This window comes from Amblyomma americanum, chromosome 7 (genome assembly GCF_052857255.1).
Source record: "Amblyomma americanum isolate KBUSLIRL-KWMA chromosome 7, ASM5285725v1, whole genome shotgun sequence".
Classification (NCBI taxonomy): domain Eukaryota; kingdom Metazoa; phylum Arthropoda; class Arachnida; order Ixodida; family Ixodidae; genus Amblyomma; species Amblyomma americanum.
The window spans coordinates 77,620,190-77,647,618 of NC_135503.1; the positions used below are offsets into that span (position 1 = coordinate 77,620,190).

Sequence of the window (27,429 nt, forward strand, 5' to 3'; positions counted from 1 at the left end):
GGGCAACATGTTTAGACAGGCAATCCTTATGTCTTCTATGTTTTATATTGAAGTTCAGTTTCTAAGTCTTTGGAGGTTACGGATAAAAGAGAGCACTGCATTGCACGCAAAGACTGCTTGAAATAGGGCACAAGGCTTGGTTGACACAAAAGGACTGAATGGCTGTGGCAGCTATAAGCATCCTAAAAGCTATCGGGACGCATTAGTCACCAGAACAGTGGAATGCTATAGCATTAGATTTCACATTTGTCACAGGTTTTGTTGCAACTCCTATGTGTGCGCATCAGTTTCTTTGCAATTGTCAGTCGATCAATGGGCTAACTTGGACTACTAGCTGCAGTAGCAGGTATCCGCTATGCTGTGATAGTGCCAACATTTGCATATATCGTATGCCAGTTTGAGAACTAGGTTGCTCACAACCCGGTGGGCAGGTTGTGATAATGTCACAAGGTCATGTGACCTCTCTCAACTAATCAATTCAATTACCACATACCACAATGGGCAGGTTGCTCACAAACCGGTGGCCAGGTTACCACCTGCCACAGTGGGCAGGTTGTGATGATGTAACAAGGTCACATGACCTCTTTCAACCAATTAGGGTTGCCCATCAGGGCAGATTGTGATGATGTCACAAGGTTACAAGGCTTTTCTCAATCAATCAGCGAATTTTATGACATGTGACGCCGGATTTTGTGCCTGGTGTGAGCTGTAATGCTATCGCATTGAAGCAGACAGGTTCTTGCCAGGATGTGCTAACTTCCTGCATGCTTTGTTCACATGTGCAAATTGCAGTTACCACATTCTAGTATCAACCTGAGGGCTCCACCCACGAAACACAAGAAGGGCTACGCAATGTGTAACAAACGTCTACAAAAGTATACAGTAATGTCTAGAAGAAATCTGTCTTCAGATGTTCTGTAGACAGTGAGGCAAAAAGAGGCGTTATATGCCTGCTAATGCTCCGCCAAAAAAGATATAGAAAACTTCTTCGTAAGAACTCATTAAGAGGATCTTTAGACATTTTTATTTTTTGGAAATGGCTGCTTGTGTATGAAGCCTATAGACACAAGATCAGTATGCTATATATTTAGAACCGTCTAAAATCAACCAGTGGGATTTCACTAGGTTTAGGGCTCATGCTTTTTTTAGAGCTGCAGATTTTGTTTGCTGAGATATGTGCAGTACAGCTCGAACTGCAAAGGGCAGGCAGCTGCCCTTTGCAGCATAAATACACATGCAAATGAGGCAAGAAAACCCGCTTCGTCAGTCTCTGCCGTAGTTTATTATACAAGTGTCAAAAAAAAAACTAAATTGCTTGGAATTAAAACTGGAAGTAGCAGGATGCTTGCTTTGCAGGGGCCGCCTTCCAAATTTCTATTACACTGGAAAGTTATATTTTAATTTTTGTTTTCTTCAAAAAAGTATCCATACAACTTTTTTATGTGAGAATGTTGTGAAAGCTGAGGGATTAGCGAAGGCTGGGTGAGGCATTTTGCGTTGATTACAGCACATGTGGTAACATAAAGAAAACTGTGGCACCTCATTACGTATGCACGAAACTGCTAAACCTGCACATCGGACAAAACTAGACACTCCGGCCTGCTGCCACTAAGCTTGGCCTCGGGAGCAGATAATGAATGGCAGATGGTGCTGCCAGTCATTTTGTCACTCGCATTGAACTACTGACCAAGGGGCCCTTCAACAAAACCTTAAACACATAGAAAAGTAGTGCGAAAAATTGCGTTACGACCCTTAACCCAAGCAAATGCAAGTTCCTTCCATTGCTTGTCGCCACAAAAGTCGTGTCTTAAATTCAGCACAAAATCAGTAATGAGTCTATGGAATCCGTATCATCTTTCAAATACTTAGGTTTCACTTTATCTAATGACCTAACATGGCATGTGAACGTTTCCAGCTTATTATCATCAGCTAACAAAACACTGGGATATCTTAAACATCAACTTTGCCTCGCCGCATGTTACATGAAATTGCTCGTTTACAGGTCACTTGTTTGACCTGAACTGGAATATGCATCCACCATATCGAAGCTGCACCATGTTATCCTCATAACCAACATAGAAGCAGTCCGAAACCATGTTGCAAGATTCATCCATTCTTCTTATTTGTATGACGTCGATATTTAAGCTCTTAAAAACTAGATCTGCATATCACCTTTTTCTGTTCGTCATTGCATAGCTACCATATTACTGCATTAACTTCTCCAGCACATTGTCGACATCACCTGCCCATCATCATTCGCTGAAAATTTAAATAACCTCCTATATATTTAAAAACATGTGGCATGGTTCACCATTATGTATAACCCTCCACCCCTTGAGGGGTCGTTGAGGACAAAAAGATGAGATGAAATTAAAACCAAAGCTTTCTGATAGGCAGAACAGCTACTTTTAGGTGCAGCACACCTGCATGTTAAAACTGTTTAATCAGTAGTTTCCCCTCTCCTTGTTCAGTATGTCTACCAGCTGTGCCAGGCCCTCAAGTGCTGCCACAGCCTCAAGGTGATCCACCGGGATATAAAACCGGAAAACCTGCTGCTCGGCCTCAATGGCGAGATCAAGCTCGCTGACTTTGGCTGGTCGGTGCATGCACCCACATCCAGGTGGGTGCACAGTTCAGTTGAAAATCTTTATTGTATAGACAGCTCAGCACTGGCGAGCTTTCACTTGGCATTCATGGTAGCCCACATTCGCAGAGGTTAAGCCCTGCTCTTGCACGAATTTTTCATCGGTTGTGGAGATTCTAAGAAAGCTGCATGGATTTCTTAGCATTAGTTGAGTCTAAGCTTACTGGGTCATAAATCATTTTCAGATTATGGAATTCAGTGCAACGCAAGACAGATGCCATGTATGTGTAGATGGAACATGACAACTCTTTGCACCAGAGGTTCTCAATCTATTTTGAGCCTAGAGGGGCATTGCCCGACGAAAGGTGCTGAGGAACCCCACGTGTCTTGGCATTTATCCCTTCGGGCTTAACTTGGATGCAAAAAAAAGATCATGGAGATGAGCAGCCTCCTAAAAATTGCCCAAATTCCATTAAAGAGCCCCTGCAGCACTTTTGAGCTTATTATACTAACTTGCTCTATCACTAAATTGTGTTGTCATGGATAGTGGAAATAATATGTGCAGCAGAGAACCCACAATAGAGGCCCCAACCTAAAGTTTTCCGCACGACGACAGCGTTGTGCTCCTCCCGTAGCGGCAGAATTCTAAAGCATCGATCGGGCATGATGGCGCAACAGTGCTCTGACTGGCCATGTTCGTGTGCTACTCGCTGCCGTCTCCTCGCGGGCGCGGCAGATGCGAGCACAGCCTGACGACTGCACAGTGTGCCGATTATGTCCATCGGTGGGCAGTTTTTACGTGGTGATCGAAGTGGCACGCTGCACCGTGGTTGCCTAAAGGCGGGGAAGTGTCTTGCTTGACTTGTGGGCGTCCCTGAAATGACGCATTTGCTTACTCTCGTGTGTGATGCCAGCAGAAATTACCCAGATGGCAGGAATCGTTCAGTGCGAAGTAGCGGTGCAGTATCGGGCACTGCAGTATTGATTAAAAAATAGTACTAGTGATCCATCACCTGCGGCAACAGGAGAGATCGCTGGCGGGCACTTAATATATGTGCACTTACTCGGCCAACACCATGTAAACTGGCAGCGCATGCAACTGCGAAGGCGAAGTAGGCAGACACGATTCCACATGTGAACTAACCTTGTGTCTCTGTTGTACATAAGCAGTAGCAGTGTGGCTCTGCAGATTACAGACCATGGACTGTAGACCTCAGGCAGCCGCGCAATAGTGTTACGTGCCCCATCGATGCTCATCGGAACTAAGTCGTGCCAGTGGTTTGTGAGTTTAACGTCCCAAGGCTGTACGTAGATTGTGCGCAAAGCCGTTTTTGAAGGGCTCCTGATTAACAGATATTATTTTTAGATATCTGTATGGTAAATACGCCATCTGCTGTAAATATGACCATACGGCAGAAACTGCTAGGCAAACGCGACACCGGTAGGAATGGCAATGCATTACCATATTGGTCATATCAGCTGCACACCCATGCTAAAACTCTCAAACCTGAACAGAATGGGATTCAGTAATGTGCACCGACATCGTGAAATGCGCTCTCGTATTTCGCACAAATCTAAACGCAGCACGATTTGACCTGTGACACTGGGATAAGCAGCCTAGCGCTAAAGCCATTGAGACACTGCGGAAAGGGAAAAGGAAAAGGTAGCAGAAACGTGTCAACAGCACGCACAGCGGAAGCAAGCAGATCGAGCTGACGAAGAAAAAAAATACGCGAAACGCATTTGTGCCGCAGTTTCGTTCGAAGGTAGGCTCTAATTTCAGTTTTCACTTCGTACACCACGTGGTTATGCACTCAGGGCACAAAACTATGGTGTGACGAAAACAGCGCCATTTTGGACTATTTGCTTGACGCCGCGCACACGAGCTGCTCAGCACGAGAGCGCGCGAAAAATTTTCGCAGCAGTGTCAAAGCGCGAGGACTACCCTCGAGCAGGCGCGCTCTTCTCTCACAGCGAAGAGAACATAGCGTGCACGAAGCAAGCCCCTCTCACGACGACGCCGAAGTGTCAGCCAGAAAGAACAAGCGCACACATGCAAAACTAGCTTCCTTCACGTGCGGGTGCCGCAAGCGCACACAAGTCAGTGACGAAGCTCGTCGGCCTGGCCGATCAACTAGGAGGAGCCGCTTGGAGAGGGCGCTGTTCACTGCCATCTGCAGCGCCCCCTGGCCCAGGCTGTGACCCCTATTCCGCTTCAAAGTTGGCAAGCTCTCTCCTGTCGATTTTTCCAACCCTCTTCCTCGTCTGTATATGCATGTGCATATGTTAAGAATGGCCAGTGGTCACATCCTCTTGGATGCCATGCAGCATCCAGGACCTCAGCCAGTCAGCTGCGTCGTGCCGATGGGTCGGAAAGCTCTGCCTCCTGGAGGGTGTCCGCTTGCAGTGGAAGCATGGGGTGAGGCTGGGTTGGAGGGTCTGGCTTGCGAGCGCCTGCCTTTGAGTGTGAAAAATTTTCAAGAGAGGGAAAGGCAAGAAAACACCAAAATTCAAATTTTGAGCGCAAATAACTCCATTTTTACAAAAAGCTTTCAAAGTATATTTGCAGCAGGATAGTCGTGAAGCGGCGTCCTTCAAATTGCACCTATATACCACAACTATGTTCAATAGCATATTGCGGGGTTTTTTAAAGCCAACTGCAATTCTGTAGTGAAATTGTCAGCCACAAACGATTAGTATTGTTAGTCCCAAAATAAAATGCGTAAAGAAGGGGGGGGGGGGGGGTTGAGTCACGCAACAGTGGGAACTCAGAAAGCCAAAAAAGCACTTCAAGGAACCCAGGGATTTTGCAGAACCCAGGTTGAGAACCAATGCTCTGCACCAAGAAGTGTCTGTTAGCACACGTCCCAGCCGCTCACTTATGTTTGTTGCTTTGCGCTGAATTCTGGCATCTGTGTAACGTTTCTTATGTTCACATGGCAGTGCTTAGGTGGGCTCTGAGGAATGATTACTTGCTTAATGTAAAGAAATCAGTGCAGAGATGGAGACAAAGGAGAAGGGAGGAGACACGCGTGATGATTAACAAGTGCTACTATGAACTGTTTTGTTGAGGTATAGAGCAGAGAATGCAAGGGGAAAATAGGAGCATGTGCAACAAAGGTGGGCAGTAACCACCTCTTAATCGTGATATGCGTCTCTATTTTTGCACTAATTTCTTGACATTATGCTACACCAACTAGCCCAACAGCACGCCCTTCTGAATTACTTTGTTGATCCAAATGAATGATGAAATAGTGTTTGAAGAATTGCTGATTCACTCTGTACTCATTCAGAAACAGAATAATAAGAAGCAGAATAAGAATTTCGATGAATGGAAATATTTTTGTTTGGTGGTGTTGTCATGTGCTCATGCTTAGCTAATACAGACAATACTGACCAGGGCCATGGACATTTTTTGTTGTGTTCTTCATAGTGGCAAGTGGACAGCATGCATTAGAGGTATCTTCACTTCAATGATTCTCTTGGGCGTCCCTCATAGCCTGAGTCGCTTTGGGACGTTAAACACTCGTAAACCATAAACCATGATTCTCTGCCACTCAGCAGTGTATATGGCATATTGAAGCCACGGTAAAAATGGATCCATTCATGTCCAGTCTCTTAGCTGAGTTCAGTTAGCTTCAGTACTGTAAAGGTAGGTGGGCACGACTTTTTGGTCAATCTGCAAAGCTTGTGGTAACTGACTTCATCTGCTGATGAAAGATTTTCAAAGTGCAAGCATATATCTTGATCAAAACAACACCTTTGTGCTTTAATTGCACCAACAGTATTATGGTGCCACATAATATTTTGAATAACCTATTCCAAGTGTAGCATGTGCTTGCCATGATGATTCAAAGCTGGTTATTTCGTACTTGCATTACCAGAGCTTTGAGTTGCGCACTTTGTATTGCATCATGCATGGAGATCATGTTGCTCAAATGGAATTTTTGCTTCCTTCATACCATTCTTGTAGTGCTGTAGCGTGTAGGTTGCAGCTTGTACATAACGAAAAGCAGTTCGCTGTAAAATAAAAAAAAAGTGCTTAGATAGAACATTGGTACTTCAGCTGGCTGAAAACACCAGCTTGCAGGTGCAACTCTCATCAGTATTTGAGCATTCTCACTTGTTTTTAAAACTGAGAATGCTTTTGGCAATCTTGAAGTGCACTACAACGTTTTGCTGCATCGAGGGTGGCAAATAACCTCCACTTTGTTGGAAAGCAGCTGGGCTTACCATTGCTTTGTCATCTTAACCACACGGCACAGTGGCCATTTTACTTGCAGGATGCTGGATAATAGCGCAGCTGGCAGTGTGCTGCCGCTCCTTCTCTTCTGTATTCCAATGTCCATTTCTGTCATTCCTCAAGTGTGACAGGCGAGCTGCATGCTTGCAAGTATTTGATCATGCGGGGAGTGGCTGCTGAATAGGATTACAAAGTGGGGCGAAGTTGCGGAGTTCAGATGGCTGCTTTTGCTTGCTCCACCACCCTCAACCTGCCCTGCGGGTCGGCGCTACCAGGCATGGCAGCCGTGAGCCAGCACAGCCAGTGTGTGTTGATTGATTGTATGCACTCAGTTAGATAAGTCCAATGTGCAGTTCGTTGCAGAAAGTTTATTTCACATGAATGATGATAGAACTGCTTCGGGCTTTTGGCATAAAGTTTAATTCGCCATACCCGGTTTCGTTTCGTTACAATTGGGTTTGACTGTAAGCCATTTTTGGTCAGCAGATTGGGCTCAGTTGCTATTGGCCTTATGGGAGGAAAACTTCCAGAATATTTTCAGTGTGTGCAGCTGTTCATTTAGGAAACATCAGATATGTCAGGCATGAAATTTAAAGGAACAGCGAGGCCAATGTGATCCAGTTTTTGTTCTCAGTAAATTCTATTGTTAATTCTTTTGTGGCTATCGTTTGTTTCACAGCAAAAGACACATTTATTGCTGAGAAAATTGGATTTAGAAATGAAGAATTTTTCCGTTCACTCAATTTAAACGCGTGATGTGGAGACCAACTAAGACTCTGTGATTGCCCTTCAGTTTGGAAGTGGGTGGCAATATAGCCTTGCCTCAGAGATCTGCATTACCAAGTGTGTATGGATGCCATTGCAGCTTGAATGTGAAAGCAGCTTTTGGGAGTGCTACACTGAACCTTTTTGTTCTTGTAAGTAAAGCAGGTGTACCAGTGGCTGGTAGACACTGTGCGTCCTAATCCTGCCTGCACAGAAACACCATTACCATTATCACTGCCAACTTCGATACCAGTATCTCATTTTTTTCTTGTGTAGCGTGCAAAAAGTCCATTTTCACTGAAAGTGGGCCTCTTTGTCATTAGAATGCGATAGTCAGCCAATACATTCCAGCTTCAGTTTTATCCCTCAAGGGTCTGCAGCTGCAAAAAGGGGCTGCAGAGTGGAGGCAAACAATAGCTGGCCACATTAATTGTAGTCCAAAGTGTGAGTTGCAAACATTCTTGTGTTGCTTCTTGCAATGCGCTTTGCAGACGAGTAACACTGTGCGGCACACCCGTCTACCTGCCGCCAGAGATGGTCGAACAGTGTGCCTATGATGAGAAGGTCGACCACTGGTGCCTAGGCATCCTCATCTATGAATTCTTGGTGGGGAAGCCACCATTCAACGGCGATACTATGGAAAAAATTGCCGAGGAAATACTCAGGGGCCAGGTTCAGTTCCCCGACCAAGTCGGTGCTGATGCACGGGACGTCATTGGAAAGGTGGGTGGCAGAGATGGCATTAAATTGTGTAAGGACGGTGGCTGAGGGTTGCAGCCGTGCTGCGCTGGTAGATGTGACGTTCAGGGTGTCTGGTGTGGCTTTGCTGTCCATGGTGTGAGTGTCTTCTGCAAATAACCACTCTGTTGCCTTCAGGTTTGCACCCTGCCGCACCTTTCACCCCTTCTTGTTGAGACCATTTATTTATTTAAGGGCCCATTTGGGTATTAAATGGGGGGTCCCTAGGGAGAAGGTGTACAGCTAATAACACGGTTGCCAAAAAATGTTAACGCAAAAAAGAACTCTGTATACACTTGTGAAAGGGCCACACTTTCTTTCTTTAGATTTTGACGGGGTGTGACCCTTACACAAAAAGAAAAAGAGCAATTTTTGCTCTCAATTTTGTGAGACTCCAGGTAGAACCAAGAATTACGTCTCGTCAGTTTATGTGCTGACCCATATTTTATAACTAATTAATGCAGGCCTGTGAATCCTTCACAGGAAAAACAAAAAATAAAGAATGCAAAGTCCATATACACTCAAGTAAATACGCTGAGAACACAATACACTTAAGTTTTGCACGTGCACATGCATACAATATAGTATCGGTTATTGCAATAGGAAAGATAGTTGGAAAGAGAGAGAGAAAAAAAGTAAAAACAAAGTAAAAACATCTGCGATGTGGATTTTTATTCAAGGAATGTTAATGATGACTGGAAAGAAAATTGAATTATATTCGCTATGCTGGCTCTTAAAGCATTCCATTTTCTTATTGACAAGGCCAATGAGGAATTTTGATATTTGTTCATGGGGGCACAAGTTGGTTGAACTCCATGCACGTGATAGGCATGGGAGGGAATGTGATGTGCTGCTCTGATGCACCTGGACACGAAAGATGAATTGCTGTGGTAAAGGCAGTTGGAATGGGATAGCATGTTGCAACATGAGAGGCTTGTTCCCATGTCTTTTCCTTCTGCAAAAAAAAGCTAATTTTGGAATAAGTTTACTTTACCATGTCCAGGTGCTACAGTGTTGGATACATGTCAGGCGTCCATTTTAGTGCGTGCTGTTTTCTCAAGTGAGCATGCATTTCTTTTTTTTCTTTTACTTAAACAATCACTGCATGTGCTCAAGGTCACTATATAATAGATTCATATCGCACTGTCGCTTCCTTGGTTGTTAAGCTGAGTGCAGTGCTTTGCAGTCTATTTCATTATGCAGCCAGTCATTACTCTGGCATTTTTTTTGGGAGCGGAGGAGGGCTATGCACCTTTATATGCTTGTTTTTTCATGCACATGTTAGGCAGCTAGTAACAGATTGGAGACCAACCATGCAGGGTTTTTAGCACATTTCGAAAGCCACTGGGGTTCCTTAAGGCTCAAAAGATGAAGCCCTTGGCTATGGCATGAGCAATGATTTCCGCTGCCTGTCATTGCATGCAGGAAGATAGTCACCTAGTCTTGCAAAATGGGCCCTCACCAAGTGTTACGTCCGACATGTGCACACACAGTTAACACACTTTGATAAAACACCATGTCAAAATATGTTAGCCCGCTTCTGCCAGTACATGCATTTGCAAGTATCTAATATTTTTTTTTGGTCACATGGGCACACCATTGAGAGTTAGCCTAGAAGGATAGCTTCGGTGCTGGCCAAACAAAGATGATGGCCACACGCAGAAAGTTATCACTTCTATTTTTTACTTGTTCTAAAAAAACCTTAAATTGGTTGGATATTAGATGCATTGCAAATTATGCTCTTGCCAGCAGTCAAATGGCTGAGAAAATACTAGGACAGAGAAACAAACACAAGCTGCCACTAGAAAAAAATATTGTAACCTTAGTCAGAAGAGGCAGCCCGCAAATTAGAAGCCTGAGAACCCCGTCAACAGGCGACTGCACTGTACACTTCAACTTTCCCTTCTGCATGCATCACTCATTGTGTGGCATAGAACGACACCCAGTTCAATGTCAGCTGAGCTTATGAGACACTAGACAGAGATGCAGAACAGCTAATTCGGGGCTGTGGGCGTGATAAACACAGAGCACTGTGCATGGTTGCTGTTTATTGTGGTTATGCTCTTCTGTCATTTACCAGCTAGCTGCTTCTCCGCATTGTATGATTCTGTTTTCCCAATTCTAGTCTCACATGATGGATAGTTGGATGTTAGGAGCATCTCCTTTGAAATGGAGTGGTGGTGGGTGCTACCTTGCTTGTTATTTTTTTTGCTCAATAAATCTCCCAACTATTCAATCTGTCAAACCTAAACATACCATCTGGAAATTTTTCCTTAATAAAAATTTCATTGACTTCTACACTATGCCACTTCGAAGTCTTGAACTAGTACCTTTAGATCATTGCACTTTTAAGCCACCAGTCCTCCAACCATTTCTCACTAGTATAACGTGGCTTTCTGTTGATCAGTGTCACATGAAAGCGAATAGAAGAAATTTGATGAGGACAGATCAAAGCATAACTAAAAGCATTCTTTAACACTGGTACAGCGACGCAGTAAATTTAAGCTGTATTTTTGAACACATAAGAGAAAGTTCGAATCCCTTTACTCAAAATTAATTTTTTCCATGGTTTTCTTTTTACACCCAGAATCAGCATGCAAATAATTTTGCATCTTGCTTGGGTGTGTTTTACTTTCTAGATTGGATTTTTAAATGCTTTTGAGGCAAAATCGCTGTTTAAAAAAGGTGAAAGAAGCAGGGAAGCAAAACCAGAAGTTGCGGTACTGTAGCATTCAGAGTGCCTCCTTGTTAATGCATTCATGTGAGATACCTCCTTTCAAAGTGAATTTTCAGGCACTGAATTCAGTAACCTGCTTTAAGTCTACCAATCTTCAGTCCTCACTCAAACTCCTGTGGTGCGAGAGATGTACCAACAACTACAGTTGTGGAGAATTCTGCCAGTTTGGTAAAACTGGTCACTTCTGTCAAAGGCTTTGGCAGCTAAAAAGTAGATTGATTGCTGCATGTACTCTGTCCTGGACTACAGTAACACTATAACAAAATTGTTTGATGCACATGTGGTGCTGTTGCATGTGCCTCTCTTACATTTTGAACTTGGGCAAACATGCCAAATGCTGAGCTGAGCTGAAGACAAATGTTTCAGCCTGTGGGCCATGTCTGATATTAGCTGTGGGTGCTTGGTTCTTATGGCAAGGCTCAGTATTGCATTGCCTTCATTTTTTTTCTTGATACAGCTGCTCCAGCGGCGTGCCAAAGACCGCATTTCTTTGGACGAAGTGCTGGCCCACCCCTGGGTCACCAAAAATGCCGACACTACAGTTGTGTGTATGACACTGTGAAAAAAAAGTGTGTAAGCACGGTTCAGTGTGGCCAGTCCTCAATAAACTGAGCTGATTTTATTATAGGATAGCGCATCTTGTTTTAAACTAATCATTTTAGTACAAATGTGCAGTTGCAATTTATTTATTTATTATACCCTCAAGGTGCTGTCGTGAGCAAAATAAAAAAACCACTGCCAGTGCGTGCCGAATTGTGCCAAACCTTTGCAAAACTGCATGCCGGCGCCACCTGATGAAGCACTCTTGGTGCTGAGACGCGCATAGGTTTTGAACGATTTGGCACACACTGGCAATGGTTTCTTTATTTTACCTGCGGTAGTGCATGGTACATTATAGATAGAGGACGGGCAAGAACAAAGGAAATAACCGAAAATTGAACTAAAAATACAAAATATACCTTTTAAGATTTTAATAAGTTGTTTATGTTGTTTTTAATTAGGACCTAAGTGAATTTAATTTTAAAACCACAATAAGTTTATTTTGTTTTTAATACAAATTTATTTGAGTTAAATCTAGATCATGTTATGTGGTTGCGTGATTTCTGATAGGTCTTTGCATTTACAGTCTCATTTTTATTTTTTTAGTACATTTGCCATGCATTGGTGTGTGGTCTAGATGTTCACATAAAAGGTTTCAGGAAAGAAATGCCCCTTTTACAGGCATTCTTTTGTGCTTTTTTTGCTGAAAGTTTGCTGTAATGCTTCAGACACTATAGTAGGATATAACTTAAATAAACAGCAGTTGTTATAACACTGGGCCACGATCTGATCCGCAGTGTATTGTATTACTCCACTAGCCAATCACAAAAGTAAACGAAATCAGCTGCTTAATGTTCGACTTGATTAAACAAGCCAGGTATCAAGATTCTAGAGCTTACAATTTTTTTCTCGTCATTAGCTCCTTGTTTAGGAGAGGAAAGAAGTTTTAACAACGGACTACTTTTTTGTCGTGGAGGAATTCTGTGCGCCGGTCCTAAATGTGGGCGCAGCTTCATTGCAGACATAAGATATATCCGACTTAAATTTAATCCACATTGTGATGACTTTTTTATGTCTGTTTTTTTTAGCAATGGCCACTCTACAGGTGTTGCACATTTTGTTTAAAAGTAAAAGTAACCAGTGTTTGTGCAGACAGCTCGAGTGTGTGAATGTGCGAGCGAGGTGAGTTAATGTGACTGCGTGTATTTTAGCTCTGTAATTAAGTTTTCTTTGTTGGTAAATATAGCCTTTTGTGTTTTTCCATGCGTGTGTAACTGTTCCATTAATTTGTGAGTCTCAGTTTATTGTTTAATTTCATTCTATATGATGCTTTTGCATTTGGTTACCTGTTCTAGATTACACATCTTGACCACATTTCTCTGCATCTTGTTTGGCTTAATTCATTTCATGCTTTTGTATTTTTTATAACCCTCTATAATGCGTTTATGTGATTGTTGATAAATGATTGAAATGAAAATGTAAAAGGCAGTTTATTTTCATAAAAATTATGGAGGGCACTCAACACTACTTATGCGCTTTTAATTTTGAAAGCGGTGTTTTTATTTTTATTTCCTTTTTATTTTTCTCTTCCTTTCTAATGACACACCTACTCATTAGTACACAGTTGTAAGGCATTGCATATACTGTAGTCAGATACAGCTTAAAAGCTCCACCCATATTTAGGACCACCGCATAGAATTTCTTCACAATGAAAAAGTAGTCCGTTGTTGAAACTTTTCTTGTTACTTAAACAAGATGCTTAATCACGAGAGAAAAATGGTAATTTGTAGAGTTTTGATATCTGGCTTGTTTTGTGTAGTCAAACATTAAAAAGCTGATTTCATTTACTGTTGTGATCGGCCAGCGGAGTAATACAGGACGCTGAGGACTTTGGCCCATTGTTGCCTACTGCTGTTTTCTTAAATTGTATCCTACTCTAGGGTCCCCTTTGTATGCCAAGCAGCAATGCAGTTTTGTGGCCTATAGGCGAAACACAAGCCTTTTTCTCTAAGGAAAATAATGCACCACTGTGTGAAAGGAAGAAGAAACTTTTTGCTGATGATTGGACTGGCATACTTTTAGCTCTTTTTAAGACGTTCTCACCTTTCCAGAATCGTTGCATTTTGGGCGAGTTGGTACTGCATACTTTTTTGGAAATAACTGCGCTCACATAAGACAGGACATCAAAAGGGATGCCCCCACCTGCACACACACCTGCACACACACACGCACACACTTACCTTTCCGTCGTTAACATGACATCAGATAAGTACTTCCTAAGTTGTTTTTTTCAGGTCACAGAACTCTAGATATGCCAGTGTTGCAATCTTAAAATTTTTTTGAACAGCGCAGCTTCAGTTGTGGCTGTCATGTTGAATATTGTTTGTCTTTGTTATTTTCCCCTGTTGCTGCTGTAATCTTTTTTACCCTGAACAGGAAATAAAGAGAAAAAAAATTTTGTGGCCTATGGGTTGCGTGCTCGCCTCTCGATCTGAAAATCCTGGGGTCCATTCCCCGCACCTTCATAGGAAATTTTGCTTTTCTTTGATGCTTTGGTGGCGTCATCTGGGATTTTTTGGACCACTTCTGCTGGTCAACACCAATGCCAGGTCTCGCTCCTGATGATCCATATAATGTTTTCACTTAAAAAGCCATTGTGTCTTTGTGGCATATGCTTTAGGTTCCTTTTGGAATGAAGCAATAAATGCCCCTTTCAGGATTCTATGTCTTGTGTTCATAGTCCAGTGCACCTTGCTGTGCGTCACTCTTGAAGGCTTTACTGCTCTTAAGTGAGAAATCATATTAGCTCTGTGGGATAAGGGCCACGTGCCCGTCTAGTGCTGTTGCTTCCAAGCAGCGGCAGTGCACTTGTAACCTGTTAAAAAATTTTTCATATCAGTCTTGCTCAACCCAATCTGGCTGTTGGATGCTTTGAACATTTTGTTCCCGCTTGAGGAGAAGAAATGCCCTCGTGGTGTCTACGCATTGCTAAAGGCCATTAGCAGGATCATTCATAATGTTTAAGGATTGAATGCAGTGCGTGAAGGGAAATGTCAGCCATCAGCATGTTGCAGAAAAATTAGCGGTCTAATCGTGCTGCGTCTAGATTGCCCCACTGCAGGGATGCATGCATGCTGTTTAATGTTTTCGTGTCATGCATACGCAAGGATCAACCCAAGGAAGGTTGTCTCTAACGGAACCTTTGTGCACTTTGTTCATTAAGTCACTTGTAAGCACTCAGCGATGTCGATTGTAGCATGTCTGCTTGGAAACATCACCTGTTATCGGCACCCTGCTGCAAGCATGTTTTTGATTTCATTTACTTCATGCACACGACTAGTCAGACACAAACTATCGCACCCGAAGGGACTATCGCACACTGCAGGCACGTGAGAGGGATTGAGGCCCACTGGGCCCCACCGCCGGAGCAGTTGTTGCCATGGCAGCTGCATGACGTCTGAAATAATTTAACATATAGCCATTTCTGAAAAGAAATATACTCAGGAGTGTAACAGTCTGAGAAGTGCGCGAGCATGAAAAAAAAAAGACACAATTACGATCGCTGGTAATGCAAAGTTTGAGTGCAGTTGTTCACGGCTGGCAGGTTGCGTATTGCGCTGCTAGCCAACCTTCGGGATCTTCCCGTGGCAGTCACCTTCCGGGTGGCGTTTCACTCTTTAACCAAGTAGATGACATTTGTGCTGTATGGTGTAAATCTGGAAAAGATTGAGCATCCCATACTCGAATGCAATGGTATCCATCCATATGTCAATGCAGGCACAGTCACTCTCCCCGAGGCCCTATAGGGTATGTAGATAACAAATTAATGGTCATGTAAATAAATCTGCGGTGGAATAAATTAGCAAAAAGCAATTGGAAGATTGGTGGCTCAAAAGCAGTGAGGTGACTTAAGGTTAGAAGTGTAGGACTGAAAACATTTTGAGAAAATTGCGAATTTTAAGACCAATTTATAACACAGTTACATAAAAGTAAATGAATAAAAAGCTGATCGTGGTGGCAACAGCCACCACCCCGTTTCAAAGCTGACGCACCTATGTTCCATCTATGGACAACCGGTTACGCCGACAACGCGACGGTGACTACGACGCGGAAGCCAGGAACGGGCGGCCGCCTAGGAGCTGTGCTCGAAGTCGCCGGACAGGGCACGCGAACTTTTGCAAGTGATTGGGGGTTCTCTGTTGCATGTAGAAGTATATTTTAACGCGATAGCGTTATGACTCGCGTTCTGCAGAAAATTCATCGCCGTCCGGCCCACCGGATTGTGAGCAAACTGACCACCGCGGCAAGTGGCAGTTAAATTAATGATTGGTCGCTCTGGAAGAGAAACCTGGGCCGCACAAGCTCCACCGGTGGCAGCACCTGCCTTCGCATGCAGGGCAATGGTACCTCGCTTTAAGGACTATATTATAGGCACCTAATTTTATTTTGTGTTTTCTTCTTTCAAATGATACGTTAATAGACATTGGTTTACATGGATCACCCCGTGGTATGCATTCACCTATACGACCGCTAAATAAATTATTTCCTTATGCTATTTCGGTTTCATCAGCGAAACCATGCATGGCTGTATGTGTAGCTCCACTCTAGGTCATGTGAGGCGCAGAAAAACTGGAATATGAATGCTGATACATAGTTTGAACTCACTACAGCACTTAAACCAGCCTGCTTCAAGAGATAGAATCCGCCTTTTTCACAAGATGTGGCGCCCTCTGGGAAGTGGCGAAAATTCGTCAGCTACTGGTTCAAAACACACACATGGAAAGAGTAGGTGCGATCTGGTTCCACGAGAAGACAGCTGCGCCCGCGAAGTGACAGGTGTGTGCTTTACAGCTGCCAGCATCTGTTGCATGCGCCTGTCACATAACATGAACTGTGCATGCGCAATAGGAGCTGGCGGTTTCATTTTCAACCAGTGGAGATGGAGAAGAGGCGCACGTGCACAGAACGGCCTTGTGAAAAAGGAACATTACTACAAACGACTTATCAGCAGTTATATTGTCGTTTGCCTCAGTGACCTAAAATTGAACTACACGTCGGGCTTCGTTCGGTTGATTAAACCGAATCAACGTCAAGAAGAAATTCTATGGTAAATTATTTAGTGGTCATAGGCGAATAGCGCGGGGTGCTTCATGTGTACCAATGTCTAACACGTTTGAAAGAAGAAAACACGCAAGCAAAAATTTGGTGTCTAGCCCTTTAACCGCTGCATCACTGCACCAGGAGTGGTATATGAGGACTCCTCTTATGTGAGCATTAACCCATTAACGTCTTTGAGGTGGAGCTTAAGTGCCCTTTCCATTTTTTTATTTGGATCAGGTGTTCATGACCACAGAATGGTGATTGAGCGAGTTTATGTACTCACTCCTTGGAAGATGATTGAATTTGACCAGATTTTCATGCAAAAATGCAATGATAGCCGCGGGTAGCCGCGAAGCCGGTCCACCGCATAAGGCTTGTCCTCCAAAGCTCCTGCCCATCGATTTCGCCCCTTACTGAGTATGAGAGAAACTTTTGGCTTCCTTTCTAGGCCTTGCGACGCAACCAACAGCAGTACAACTTGGTGGTGGTGGTGGTGGTGGTGAAAAAAAGCTCAAAAGGAGATCCCCAGCTTTTGCTGTCAGCTGGGCCCGGTGTACCAGCTGTTGCTGGTCCCAGGGTAGAGCCGGTCAGCGCGGCCTTTGCTCAAGGTTGAGGTTGGAGATTACTGCTTATACTTTTGTGCATGCGTGCACAATACGCACCGTTCATCTTGATGCTTATTCTCTTTCAGATCTCAGCCGGCACCACGGCGCCGTCTGGAGCGTCGATCTTAGCGCCTCCGAGGTGCGGCGAAAGTATGGGCGCAACAGGACCTGCCGCCCAGAACGGCGAAATGGACATGCAATACGAGAGAGAGATGGGGCTGCCTTGGTGGCAGGCAAAGCGGATACACCGGCGACATCTGTGGGGAACTCCTTCGGAGGCGCCTCGATGAAGGCCGGTTGGTCCGACTGCCTCTTCGCGGCCATTCAGTAGAATGGTTGCAGATTAGGACGTCTTGTGGAGGACGCGTAGGCAGCTGTCTAAAACGTGCCTTTACAGCGTATCACGTTAGAAAAACGTGTGTCCAAGACGCAAGGTAAGGATGCAAGAAGGCGCTCCTGTCAGAGGATCAAGGCGGGATTGAGCGCAAATGCTGAATGCATTCCTGCAGGCGTTGGAGGTTTGGAGACACTGCTGAGTCTGGGGCGAGGGAGCCGAAGTAACAAAGAAGTCTCCGAGAAGCCGTGGGGACGCGCCGATTAGGAGTAATTCGGCCGCTGAACAGCCAAGGTTTGTGCGCAGTACAGAATGTAGACTGGGAAGCACCATAGGAAGGTGGTCAGCCCCAGTGTTACCTTTCCAGGCGGGTAGTGAGCGCAGCCTTGAGATGGCGATGGAGCCGCTCGATCTTGCCGTTGGCGCAGAGATGTGCAATGCGACAGTGCTTTGCGCAAAGCAGATAAGGGAGGGAAGTGAAAAGAGGGCACTCAGATTGTCGACCACGGTCGACCACGGCCTGTAGACGTAGTGCAGTGTAGCCAAGGCAAACGAAGCGCGAAACCAATGTTGAGTTGAAGCCGTTTGCAGCTGTTTCTGCAGTGTTGTCAGGAATGGGCATAGCTTCGGGCCAAAGGGGTGAATAGGTCAGTCATGGTGTGAATGTACCAGAAGTCGTGAGACAGAGGAAGGTTCCAACCACGTCAAGATGGACGTGATCAAAGCGACATCCAGGTGGCAGCAAATCCTGGGCGGGAGTCTTCCTGTGGCGGGTCACTTCGGTGGACTGTCAAGTGAGGCAGGAGCTGGTCTACTGCGAACATCGATATTATATCAATGCTCGAACAGATACCGCTGCCTGGGACGAGGCGCTGCTTGGCTCTGGCTCTGGGAGGACATGTCATGAAGGGAATATGAAGAACAGAACGACGGAAGACATCTGGAATAAGAAGGCGAGATTGAGCCCTTGACGTTGCGCACCAGAGTGATCCGGACACAAACGGGTGAGGCACGTACGTGCTGCAGTCGAAGGGAATGGGGGTGAGTACGCAGTGATTAGCTCATGTTCATCTATTTGAGCCCGGGCCAGAGGTCCCCTGTGGAGTTCGCTGACCTTTCCGCGAACTTGTTGGTCTTGTGTTCGTAAGGAAGGCCGCTCCAGTAGGGTCGGCAGTCGCCAACAAAGGGACCCGTCCCGTCCCGGCCTCCCCCGCTTGCGGCGGACGTCCTTATCTCCTCCGCGCGGTCACGGACATAGCCCGTCTTAAGAAGCCTAACCAGGTACAGGTGTCGACATGTGTGCGTTGTCAAGGGGTTGCTGAGGCTTCGGTACTGCACGAGATACGCTGTCCCCGCTAAGGGCGGAGACAGAGGGTTTAAAAACAAGCGCGCTGGGTTGAACGAGGGCTGAATTCGTCTGATCAACGGTTTAGTCATGTAAATAGTTTTCTCCTTGCTTTGCTTCTCGTTTTATTTATGTTGTAAATAAATAGTTAACCTCGTTGCTCCGAGTAACGTGAATGTTTGCGAGTTATAACCACCGGGTCATCAAGAAACCCTGATTTCATCAACGAGGTGTTTCCTCTCATCGCCACCTGAAGGGGGAAACTCAACTTCCCCAGTCTATGGCAGATGGAGAAGTGCCGATGGAGGTGATGCGCGAAAGTGCGTCTGCTGCCTTGGTGTCGGTGCATTCAACGTGGCGGACATATCCGTCTGAACTCCGATATAAAGGCCAGTTGACGAAGCTCGCGCGCAGAATATCTCGATGAGTTTGTGCGGAACACATGGGCCATGGGCTTGTGATACGTGAGGGCGTAAAATAGCCGGCCTTCCAAGAAGTGCCGGAAGTACTGAATGGTGGAGTAGATAGCGATGAGCTCACAGCCAAAACGTTGCAGTGGATCTCGGCAGGTTGGAGTTTCCGAGAGGAGATACCCAGCGGCTGCCACTCGGAGTCAATTTGCTGCTGGAGGACAGCGCCGATGTCCCCGCTTGAAGCGTCCACCATGATGCGAGTCGGCACATCAGTCCTCGGGTGGGCGAGGAGCTAAATACCGATCATTTGCTTTGTGGACGTTAACCGTGCGCTGAGCGAGCATGCATGCATACTTAAAGGAGTATAGACACCTAATTTTGGTGGCTTATTTTCTTTACAATTTTTCGGAAGACACTACTACGCACGAATCATCGTGTGATATTTGCTTACGACCGCTAAATAATTTATAATCAATTTTTTTATGTCGTGCTGCTTCGGGTTCGGTTTCAACAGCCGAACGATGGCTGTGACATCAAAAGAGTACTGTGTCACGTGAGGCATGAAAAAACGTCCATATAGGAGGTATCCACTGAGGCCGCGCTACCAGGCGGCGAAAGCGTCGCCGCGACAAACGCGCCATGTTTGTGGTCGTTTCGCGAAAGCTCGCGCAGTGTCACGGTGCGCCGTGAGGTATCCGGCCTGAATTGTTGGTGATCCGTAACATCATTGCACGTTGTTAAATGCGACAACGTTCAATTTTCTTTGTAGAATGCTTATTGTACATGAAGTTTGCAGCAGAATTCTGTGCCGTGATTTAACTGAGCTGCGTGCCGCAACTCGGCAGCAAAACTGGCCGGCTGCATTGCATGCAAGAATGTAAACGACTTGCAGCTTTTAATATCAGTTCATAACTGTCAGCTACTCATGCAGCACACATAGTGGATAACACAGCACATGATTAATTACCCATATTCCTAAGCGGACGCTGCTGAAACTCATATTTCCAGCGGCTGTAGTCCGCGAACCGCCGAATACTCATTGTTTCAGCAAAAAGGCATATTGTGTCATATCTGCTTTGTTTACGCGACAAAATGGTCGAGCAAATACTGTCATGCACTCGCAGCACGAATGGCAGACAGCAAGAATGTTTTGCAGGTTTGATTGTAGAAACGTAGCGTTGCTTCCAGTGCACAAGACCTGGAATCTGTAGGCCGGTTCGCAGCAACGCGATGTGCAGCCATTCCGCTACATTCAGTAGTAACACGTCACTTTCAGCAGACAGAGATGACAAGTTAAGCTAGCTAAACGAACATACACGTTTAACTACTCACCTAGGTGAAAAACGGCACTTCGGCCGTCGGCACCCTCAGCACGGACGTTCGGCTCGACCGCATGTCAAGCAATTGCGCCCTCTCATAGATTTGCATACTTTAATTCCTCGGCCTGTCGGCAAACTTACGCCGTGCACAAGGCAGACCTCAATATCGGTGAATTCAACGCACGGCAGCCGTCTTGTAGTACGTCGCACACCAAGCCGGCACCTGCACATTCCTACGGGTCAACGTTTTCACAAAATGTAACATTTTCAGCGTGCCTACTCTTTCTGCATGGCGCAGTTCACGGCGTATCCACTCAGTCACACGGTGTTACGGGTCGAACAGAAATGATCTGCGGCGAGACGCTAAATACACTCACATTTCACACATCACAAGCCAGGTAAATGCTGCGGCTGCCGCGCGCGCGACCACCAACATGGCGAATGCCGCGCCGGCCATTAGCGCCCCTTGCGGATGACGTCATGTGAATACCTCCTATAATCCAATACACTGTAGCGCAGCAAAAGACGAGGACACAAGAGACGAGAGACGAACACCACGAGCGCTAACTTCCAACAAATTTTATTCTCCTGAAGCATCACATTTATACACCAGAAAACAGTAATCACACGTGCGAACAGTATCGATTTCTTAGAAAAACGAGCTCTTTATCTGAGAGGAGAATGGAAGGTGTGCTAACACACGAGCATCCTGACCTATTTATCTTTTCGGCTTCAATGATTTCGCGCGTTAACCTTTCTCTACTTTTTCCTATCACAAGACTTTTATCAAAGAAAGGCTTACAGGATTTTGACTTGCATGCGAGAATGTGGTCAACTAGCGATCCGCCTTGCCCGTTTCTGACGTTGCGAGCGTGTTCCATTAGGCGCTCGTTCAGACATCTCCCCGTCTGGCCGATATAGTGTTTCCCGCATGACAAGGGAATTTGATATATAACACCTTCATCGCACGTGACGTAGGGCTTCTGGTGCCTAGTTGCGCATCCGCGCGCTTTGTTGGTGTTGGTTTTTCCCAGTTTGCACAACGTTGCAAGTTTTTTCGGCGCCGAGAACACGACGGTCGCATTCGCTCGTTGACCAATTCTTTTTAAATTGTGGGAAATCTTGTGTAGATACGGTAATACAACAAGGTTTCTTCGTTCATGAGGAACTGGGTTTGGATTACATTGATTGTCTGGTTTCATTCTCTTAACAAGTTTTTCCGCAACAGAAACTTGAACATGGGAGGGGTATCCGGCATTAGTAAGCCTATTGGACTGCTCTTGAAAACTATCGGTCATCATGTGCGGACAAGATTTCTGGAGGGCATTTCGAAAACATAAATTGACAATACCTCTTTTTATCAGTTTTGAATGAGCGGAGTGATATGGCAGCATCGGCTTGTTGCTTCGCGGCTGGTAGGCCCAGCATATGTGATGAGCGTGAAAGGTGAAGTTAATATCTAAAAATCTAATGGAGTTATCGATGGGCAATTCGCATGTTAAAACAAGCGGTTTAAAATGTTCTGTCATGGTAGTTAAAATGCTATGAGCCTTTGACTCAAGTGAGCCTTGGTCACACTTAACAAGAATAAAAAAGTCATCAACAAATCTAAAGACTTTGATTACGTCCAAGCTGTCAAGGTGGCTGGAAACAGCCTTGTCAAGTTTTGCTAAAAACAGATTACTCAGAATTGGCGCTATGCACGACCCGATGCATATCCCTTCTTTCTGAAGGTAGGGTTTTCCTTCCCAGTTAATGAACGTTGACTGCAAGTAAATAGCTAAAATTTCTAAAAAACTGCTCGCCGACACACCCGCCGCATTCTGGAAAGCAACACATCCGAACTCATCTATGCACTCCTCTACACAGCACAGCACCTCGTCGTTCGGCAGCGAGTAATATAGATCCTGAACATCCACTGAAAATGCAACCATGCTGTTATCAGAGCGCGACCGAACAAAGTCTAAAATTTCGTCAGATTTCTTAACCATAAAGGGGTCGTCAAGCGGTAAAAGGTTAAGTTTGCTTTGTAAGTACATTGAAACCGTTTTTTGCCATGTGCCAGTTTCAGAGATGATCACCCTGAATGGTTTTTCCGGTTTATGGGTTTTTGCACTGAAAAACACGTCTAAAAAATCTTTTCGTGCATCGCCTATTTCTTTAGCCAGCTTGGTAAGGTTTAACTTGTTGCATAGCTTCTTCGCTTTAGCTTTTACTTTTGACATCATTACTTTGTTGCGGCAGTTAAATACAGACGACACGGCTTCGTAAGCCTTGGACTTGTAAAGTTCACAGGATAGAATCGCAAAGCCACCTTCTTTGTCAGCAGGCAGCACGACCAGGTCCTGTTCCTTGATGAAGGACTCGACGCGCTTGAGGGGTAGCTTGGAAGATCCTGGCTTTGAGCACTGCAAAACGTCGACTCCTTCTGAAATGCAGCGGTCGTGTTCCAGTTGCGTTGCACGCTGCGATACTTGGCGTACCATCGCAAGTAGTTGAGCAGCTGACGGCTTGGGCTCCACAGCAAACTTTGGTCCTAACGATAGAACCCTTGATACGTCATCCGGTAGATCCAGGGCCTCCAGGGTGTGGACGGTGCTCCGAGCTGTTTTCGTCCTGCTCGCAAGGTCGGCCCGTAGTTGTGGCAGATGTTGAGCCCACAAGCATTCGGTAGCTTGAGCAGTGATACGCTGGTATTCCCGAAGAGTTCGCCAGGCTGCCTGACTTTCGCCAATCGAGAGAAGTTGAGCCTCGAGGCACTGCCTGTGAAGCCGGGCTTGCCTGTACCACTCGGATTTGGCAAGCTTGCATGCCCTCATGCCGTGACCAGCCGATGGGACGAATCCTCCAAACAACCGCCTCACGTCTTCAGGCAGCAACCTGTTGCGGATGCAAAACGACATTGTGCGTGCACGACATGTTGCAAGCGCTATGAGTGAAACCGTAGCACAGGGATTCTGGTGAACATTAAAAAGCGGGCCCGTTGTACTAGAAATATAGTTCAGTAGCGTGGCAGTAGAGGCACCGCGCCTCTGTGCCGGCACCTTGGCGTCCAGCTTGAAGAAAGGCACGTAGGTCTCTGCACGCATCGCAAGAGAAAGCGCGCGAGGCTCATATTATTGGGCCAGTCGTCTAGTTGTGATGTATATAGAAGGACCGTTGCTTGCAGATCCCGCACACAGCAATTCCGGCCAAAGCATCCTCGGGTGAGCACGTTATACTTACACGCAGACTCTCTCTTCTCCTTCTTGCATTGCATCCTTCATCTCTTTCCTCACAGCGCGGCTCAAGTATCAATCGAGAGTGAGGCCTTTACATGCGCCTTTCCTTTCTTAGCCTATATTGCGTCATTACTTGCACGTTTTTTTTTCATTTAGTTAAAAAAAACTTTTCGGCTTCCACAGTCGTTCCTTATTCTGTCACGTACGCCAGGACACGATATAGTCTCAATTCAAAAACGATGTCGCTTTTCCCCGTCGAAGGACCCCCTTCCAGCCAATGTCGTCGGCCGATTTCCTGGCCCTGCTAGCGAGACCATGCAGGGAGCGGCAGATGAAAGGGGAAAATCCCCCCCCCCCCCTCTGCATTGTAGCGCAGCTCCCTTCGTTGTAACACTAGCTGACTCATGAGAACCGGCCAACGCCATTTGCTGGAAGGCGGTTCTTTGTCAGGGAAAATCCGCTTCGATCTTGAGTTGTATCAGGTTACAGAATTCTCTACCGCTCCAGCAACTCTTTCTCTCCTTTCAACCTCTTCTTAATTCCTTCGTTGTTCGGGTTTACACCCCTAGGGAGGCAGTGCAGTTTGTGTGCGTTTATTTTCCACACAAACCATTATATTATTATGGAGCGCCGCGGCTTGTGGCAAAGACAGTGGCGTGAAACAGCACTGGGGCGGCGACTGTGTGCACTGCTACAGGACAAAAGCTACCACATCAGCACGGGTTCAAAGTCCACTCTTGTCCCGTCCACTTTCACTCTACTCCACACCTCACGCCGTTCTGCTCACTAAAGAGCTTCGAACGCCTTCCGAATGGGCCAGTCTTCGCTTCTGCACGAATCTAAGTTCACTTACTGAGGCAGGCGTCCACGCTTGGGAACGTCCAGATGCTGGAGTAAGTGCGGCAGGCGACCATGTCCAGTCCCGCCGCAGCCACAGCGCTTCGCTCGCGGGCGACCAACTCTTTTTCGGGAACAGGCTCATCCATGCAGTAGCGTTCAGCGAACATCTCGGCCAGGTTCTGCGCAAAAGTAGGAGACGTGGCAGTCACCTTTATCAATGCGAAAGCATTGTATGCCCCATTATCACAAAAGCCGGCGTCCGACGCCGTCCTCGGCACGGAATTCTTCAGTGACGTTACCATGCTGCCGCATGACGTCAGCAGTAGACCATAAGACAGTGACGTCTACAGCGAAGAAGAAAAATAAATTATTTCCCAATGTGCGGGGAATTGAAACAGACCTTCAGATTTCGAGGCGAGTACGCAACCCATAGGCCACAAAACTATTGTTGACATGCTATTTATCAGCACAGAAATTAAATAGTTTATGTAAATAGGCCACAAAACCTCTCACAATGAGAGAATACTTTCGCATTCAAAGCACGTAAGCAGTCTTCAGTGCTTCCCGCAATTTTTGTTTCCACGCTATAGAATACGGACGCGTCAACAGCAAGGAAGCAAGAGGGCACAGGCGGAGCGCAGTTCTCAAATGTGTTCCGGAAATGAAACGCGGTATAGGTATGCATCCAGTATACAGTCACTGCCCTTTATTTGCGAAGTCTCTGGCGAGTTTTTATGTTCTTGTCACGTGCTGAACGCGGAGTATGCGTATGCTGAACGGACATGTTGGCACAGCTGGGACGATCTGACGAGACCCTCCTCATCTTCGAATCGGCTTTAAAATCGCGATGAAAAGATGTTTGCTTCTAGTATGCAGGCAATGAACCTAACCTAAACTCAGCTCCCTTCAAATATGATGGGCAATGCTCAAGCACTTCTGGCTGCTATGATAACAAAGAACAGGATAGCCCTATGCAGCATTTTGAAAATAAAAAAAGAGATCAAGCGAGTGGTTAACGACCGCGTAATTGTTTTTATTTCAATAAACCATACCAAACTGATTTAAAAGTTTTTCAGTGCCCCATTCGGTACAGTCGCAAGTAAAAAAGATAAGCAATAGTGACCTGCCACCACAGCAGAAGATGGCGCTGCGGGTACGAACCTGCCGATAACAAATGTGCAGGCCGTGTATTCGCAAAGCACGGCACTGCGCCAGCCGCGCGGTGAGATTTTCGTCCCACCAGTGACATCACCATGCTAATATTTTTTACTCGCTACTGTACCATAGAGAATATACAAATTATCTACCCCGAGAGGCGTAGTTCGTACTTTTCGCCCCTTTTTAACTCCCGATCTATTTGCATTTAAACGACCGCAGCCGCACAAAAACTTCCTATTAGGGAGCTGTGGAGCATCAAAAGAATTCCCTAGCTGCAAAATATGTGAAAAAATAGCGTAATTCCTCGCATTCTTGTCACTCAGTAACGTAAGCGTGGGAAACCACAGAGGTACGAGCAAGATTTTGGTCACTTACGTTGCGCTCAGACAATTATTAGTATGTTGTGTTAGGTTTAGTGGCGCATAAGCACCTAAGGTTACCATGCGCGAAGACATCTTAATGTATAGTTAAGTTATTACAGGCCTGTTTTCTCCGGGCAGCTGCATGGCTCAAGTTTGGTGGGACGCCCTGTATGTTCTCCACCCTTTGCAGTAATCGCTTGCGTAGCTCCTGAAATTTCTTTCCCAGAAAGAAGAGTCAGAGCGATCTCTCACCGGCATGTACCGCCTCCACTCCTCGTCCTGGTACAGCCTGTGCCATACGTCCGTGATGCCGGTCCTGGTGAAGTAGACGACCAGACATTCTCCGCCGTCCCCCAGAAGCCGATGTATGTTGCGGTACGCCCTGTCCAGGTCCCACACGTAGTGGAACGTCAGGAAAGAGTAGGCGCGTTCGAACGGGCCGTACTTGCCCACGATGGCCTGGGGATTGCCGTGATCGATGTCCAGGAGCTCGAAGGACACGTCCTGCGTCCCGTAGCGGGTTCGTGCGTACTCTATCATATCCCGGGAAATATCAGTTCCAACGAAGCGTCTGTACGGATGCAGTCGCGGAAGCAGATGCTCCATGAGGAAGTTGCCGGGTCCGCAGCCGATATCGAGATATTGGTGTTGATCGCTTGCGGGTTGTCTGAAGCGGGTGCTTTCCAAGGCTTTGAGGTTTTCCTTGTAGGAAAGCACCTTAAGCCAGGTGAAGGATTCTGGGTCGAGGTCGGACTTTTTCTGCTCCGTATGGTCGGTTTCCTGAGAGTCTTGCATGGCGCCTAAATAATTGGCGGACGTGGATGCCAGCTTTTGCACGACACGCGGAAAGCACAGACGTGTGAGAAACACGTCGCTCGTGCGTTTATGAGGGACAAGGCAAGTCCGCTGCGCTCCTGAAACAAACGAAAAAGCCTGTTACGAATACACCTATGTCACCTCAGCTCACGAAACTGAACAGATGCAAACGAAATCGTCTGTCGGATTCTAGGAAGAGTAAGCAAGGCTGGCGTAGTTCACGTTGCACCGCTTGTTAGAAAATACGACCAGGCTTTGTTAATTAAACCTATACAGAAGTTCTGCGTGGGCACGTGCTGAATAAAGTAA

General features: G+C 45.9%; 2 protein-coding genes across 2 annotated transcripts in view; one reads left to right on the top strand and one right to left on the bottom strand.

Annotated features, from left to right (window-relative positions):
• Positions 1–11,767, top strand: part of LOC144099340 (aurora kinase A-B-like) — a 32,085-nt gene extending 20,318 nt beyond the window's left edge. The window contains exons 6-8 of the mRNA XM_077632566.1: positions 2,472–2,620; positions 8,084–8,315; positions 11,525–11,767. Coding sequence (XP_077488692.1) covers positions 2,472–2,620; positions 8,084–8,315; positions 11,525–11,629 — 486 coding nt within the window. The 3' untranslated portion in view covers positions 11,630–11,767. The remainder of the gene's footprint in view (positions 1–2,471; positions 2,621–8,083; positions 8,316–11,524) is intronic.
• A 6,004-nt stretch (positions 11,768–17,771) lies between these two features.
• Positions 17,772–27,099, bottom strand: LOC144097827 (uncharacterized). The gene is made up of 5 exons (XM_077630451.1): positions 26,557–27,099; positions 24,798–24,963; positions 23,749–23,802; positions 23,038–23,151; positions 17,772–17,815 (listed from the first exon to the last, which is right to left on the bottom strand). Exons 1-5 carry the CDS (start codon positions 27,097–27,099, stop codon positions 17,772–17,774), a joined length of 921 nt encoding a protein of 306 aa, XP_077486577.1.
• Between the last annotated feature and the right edge of the window lie 330 nt (positions 27,100–27,429).

Bases quoted from the DNA above. Each gene is read 5' to 3' on its own strand.
- LOC144097827 (XM_077630451.1), bottom strand. From the start codon at position 27,099: ATGCAAGACTCTCAGGAAACCGACCATACGGAGCAGAAAAAGTCCGAC. The intron at 23,803-24,797 runs GTAAGTGAACTT...CGATGCGTGCAG, and splicing joins AAGCGTGGACGCCTGCCTCA to AGACCTACGTGCCTTTCTTC. The intron at 17,816-23,037 runs GTGGCTTTGCGA...CAACGCCTGCAG, and splicing joins GCTGCCTGCTGACAAAGAAG to GAATGCATTCAGCATTTGCG.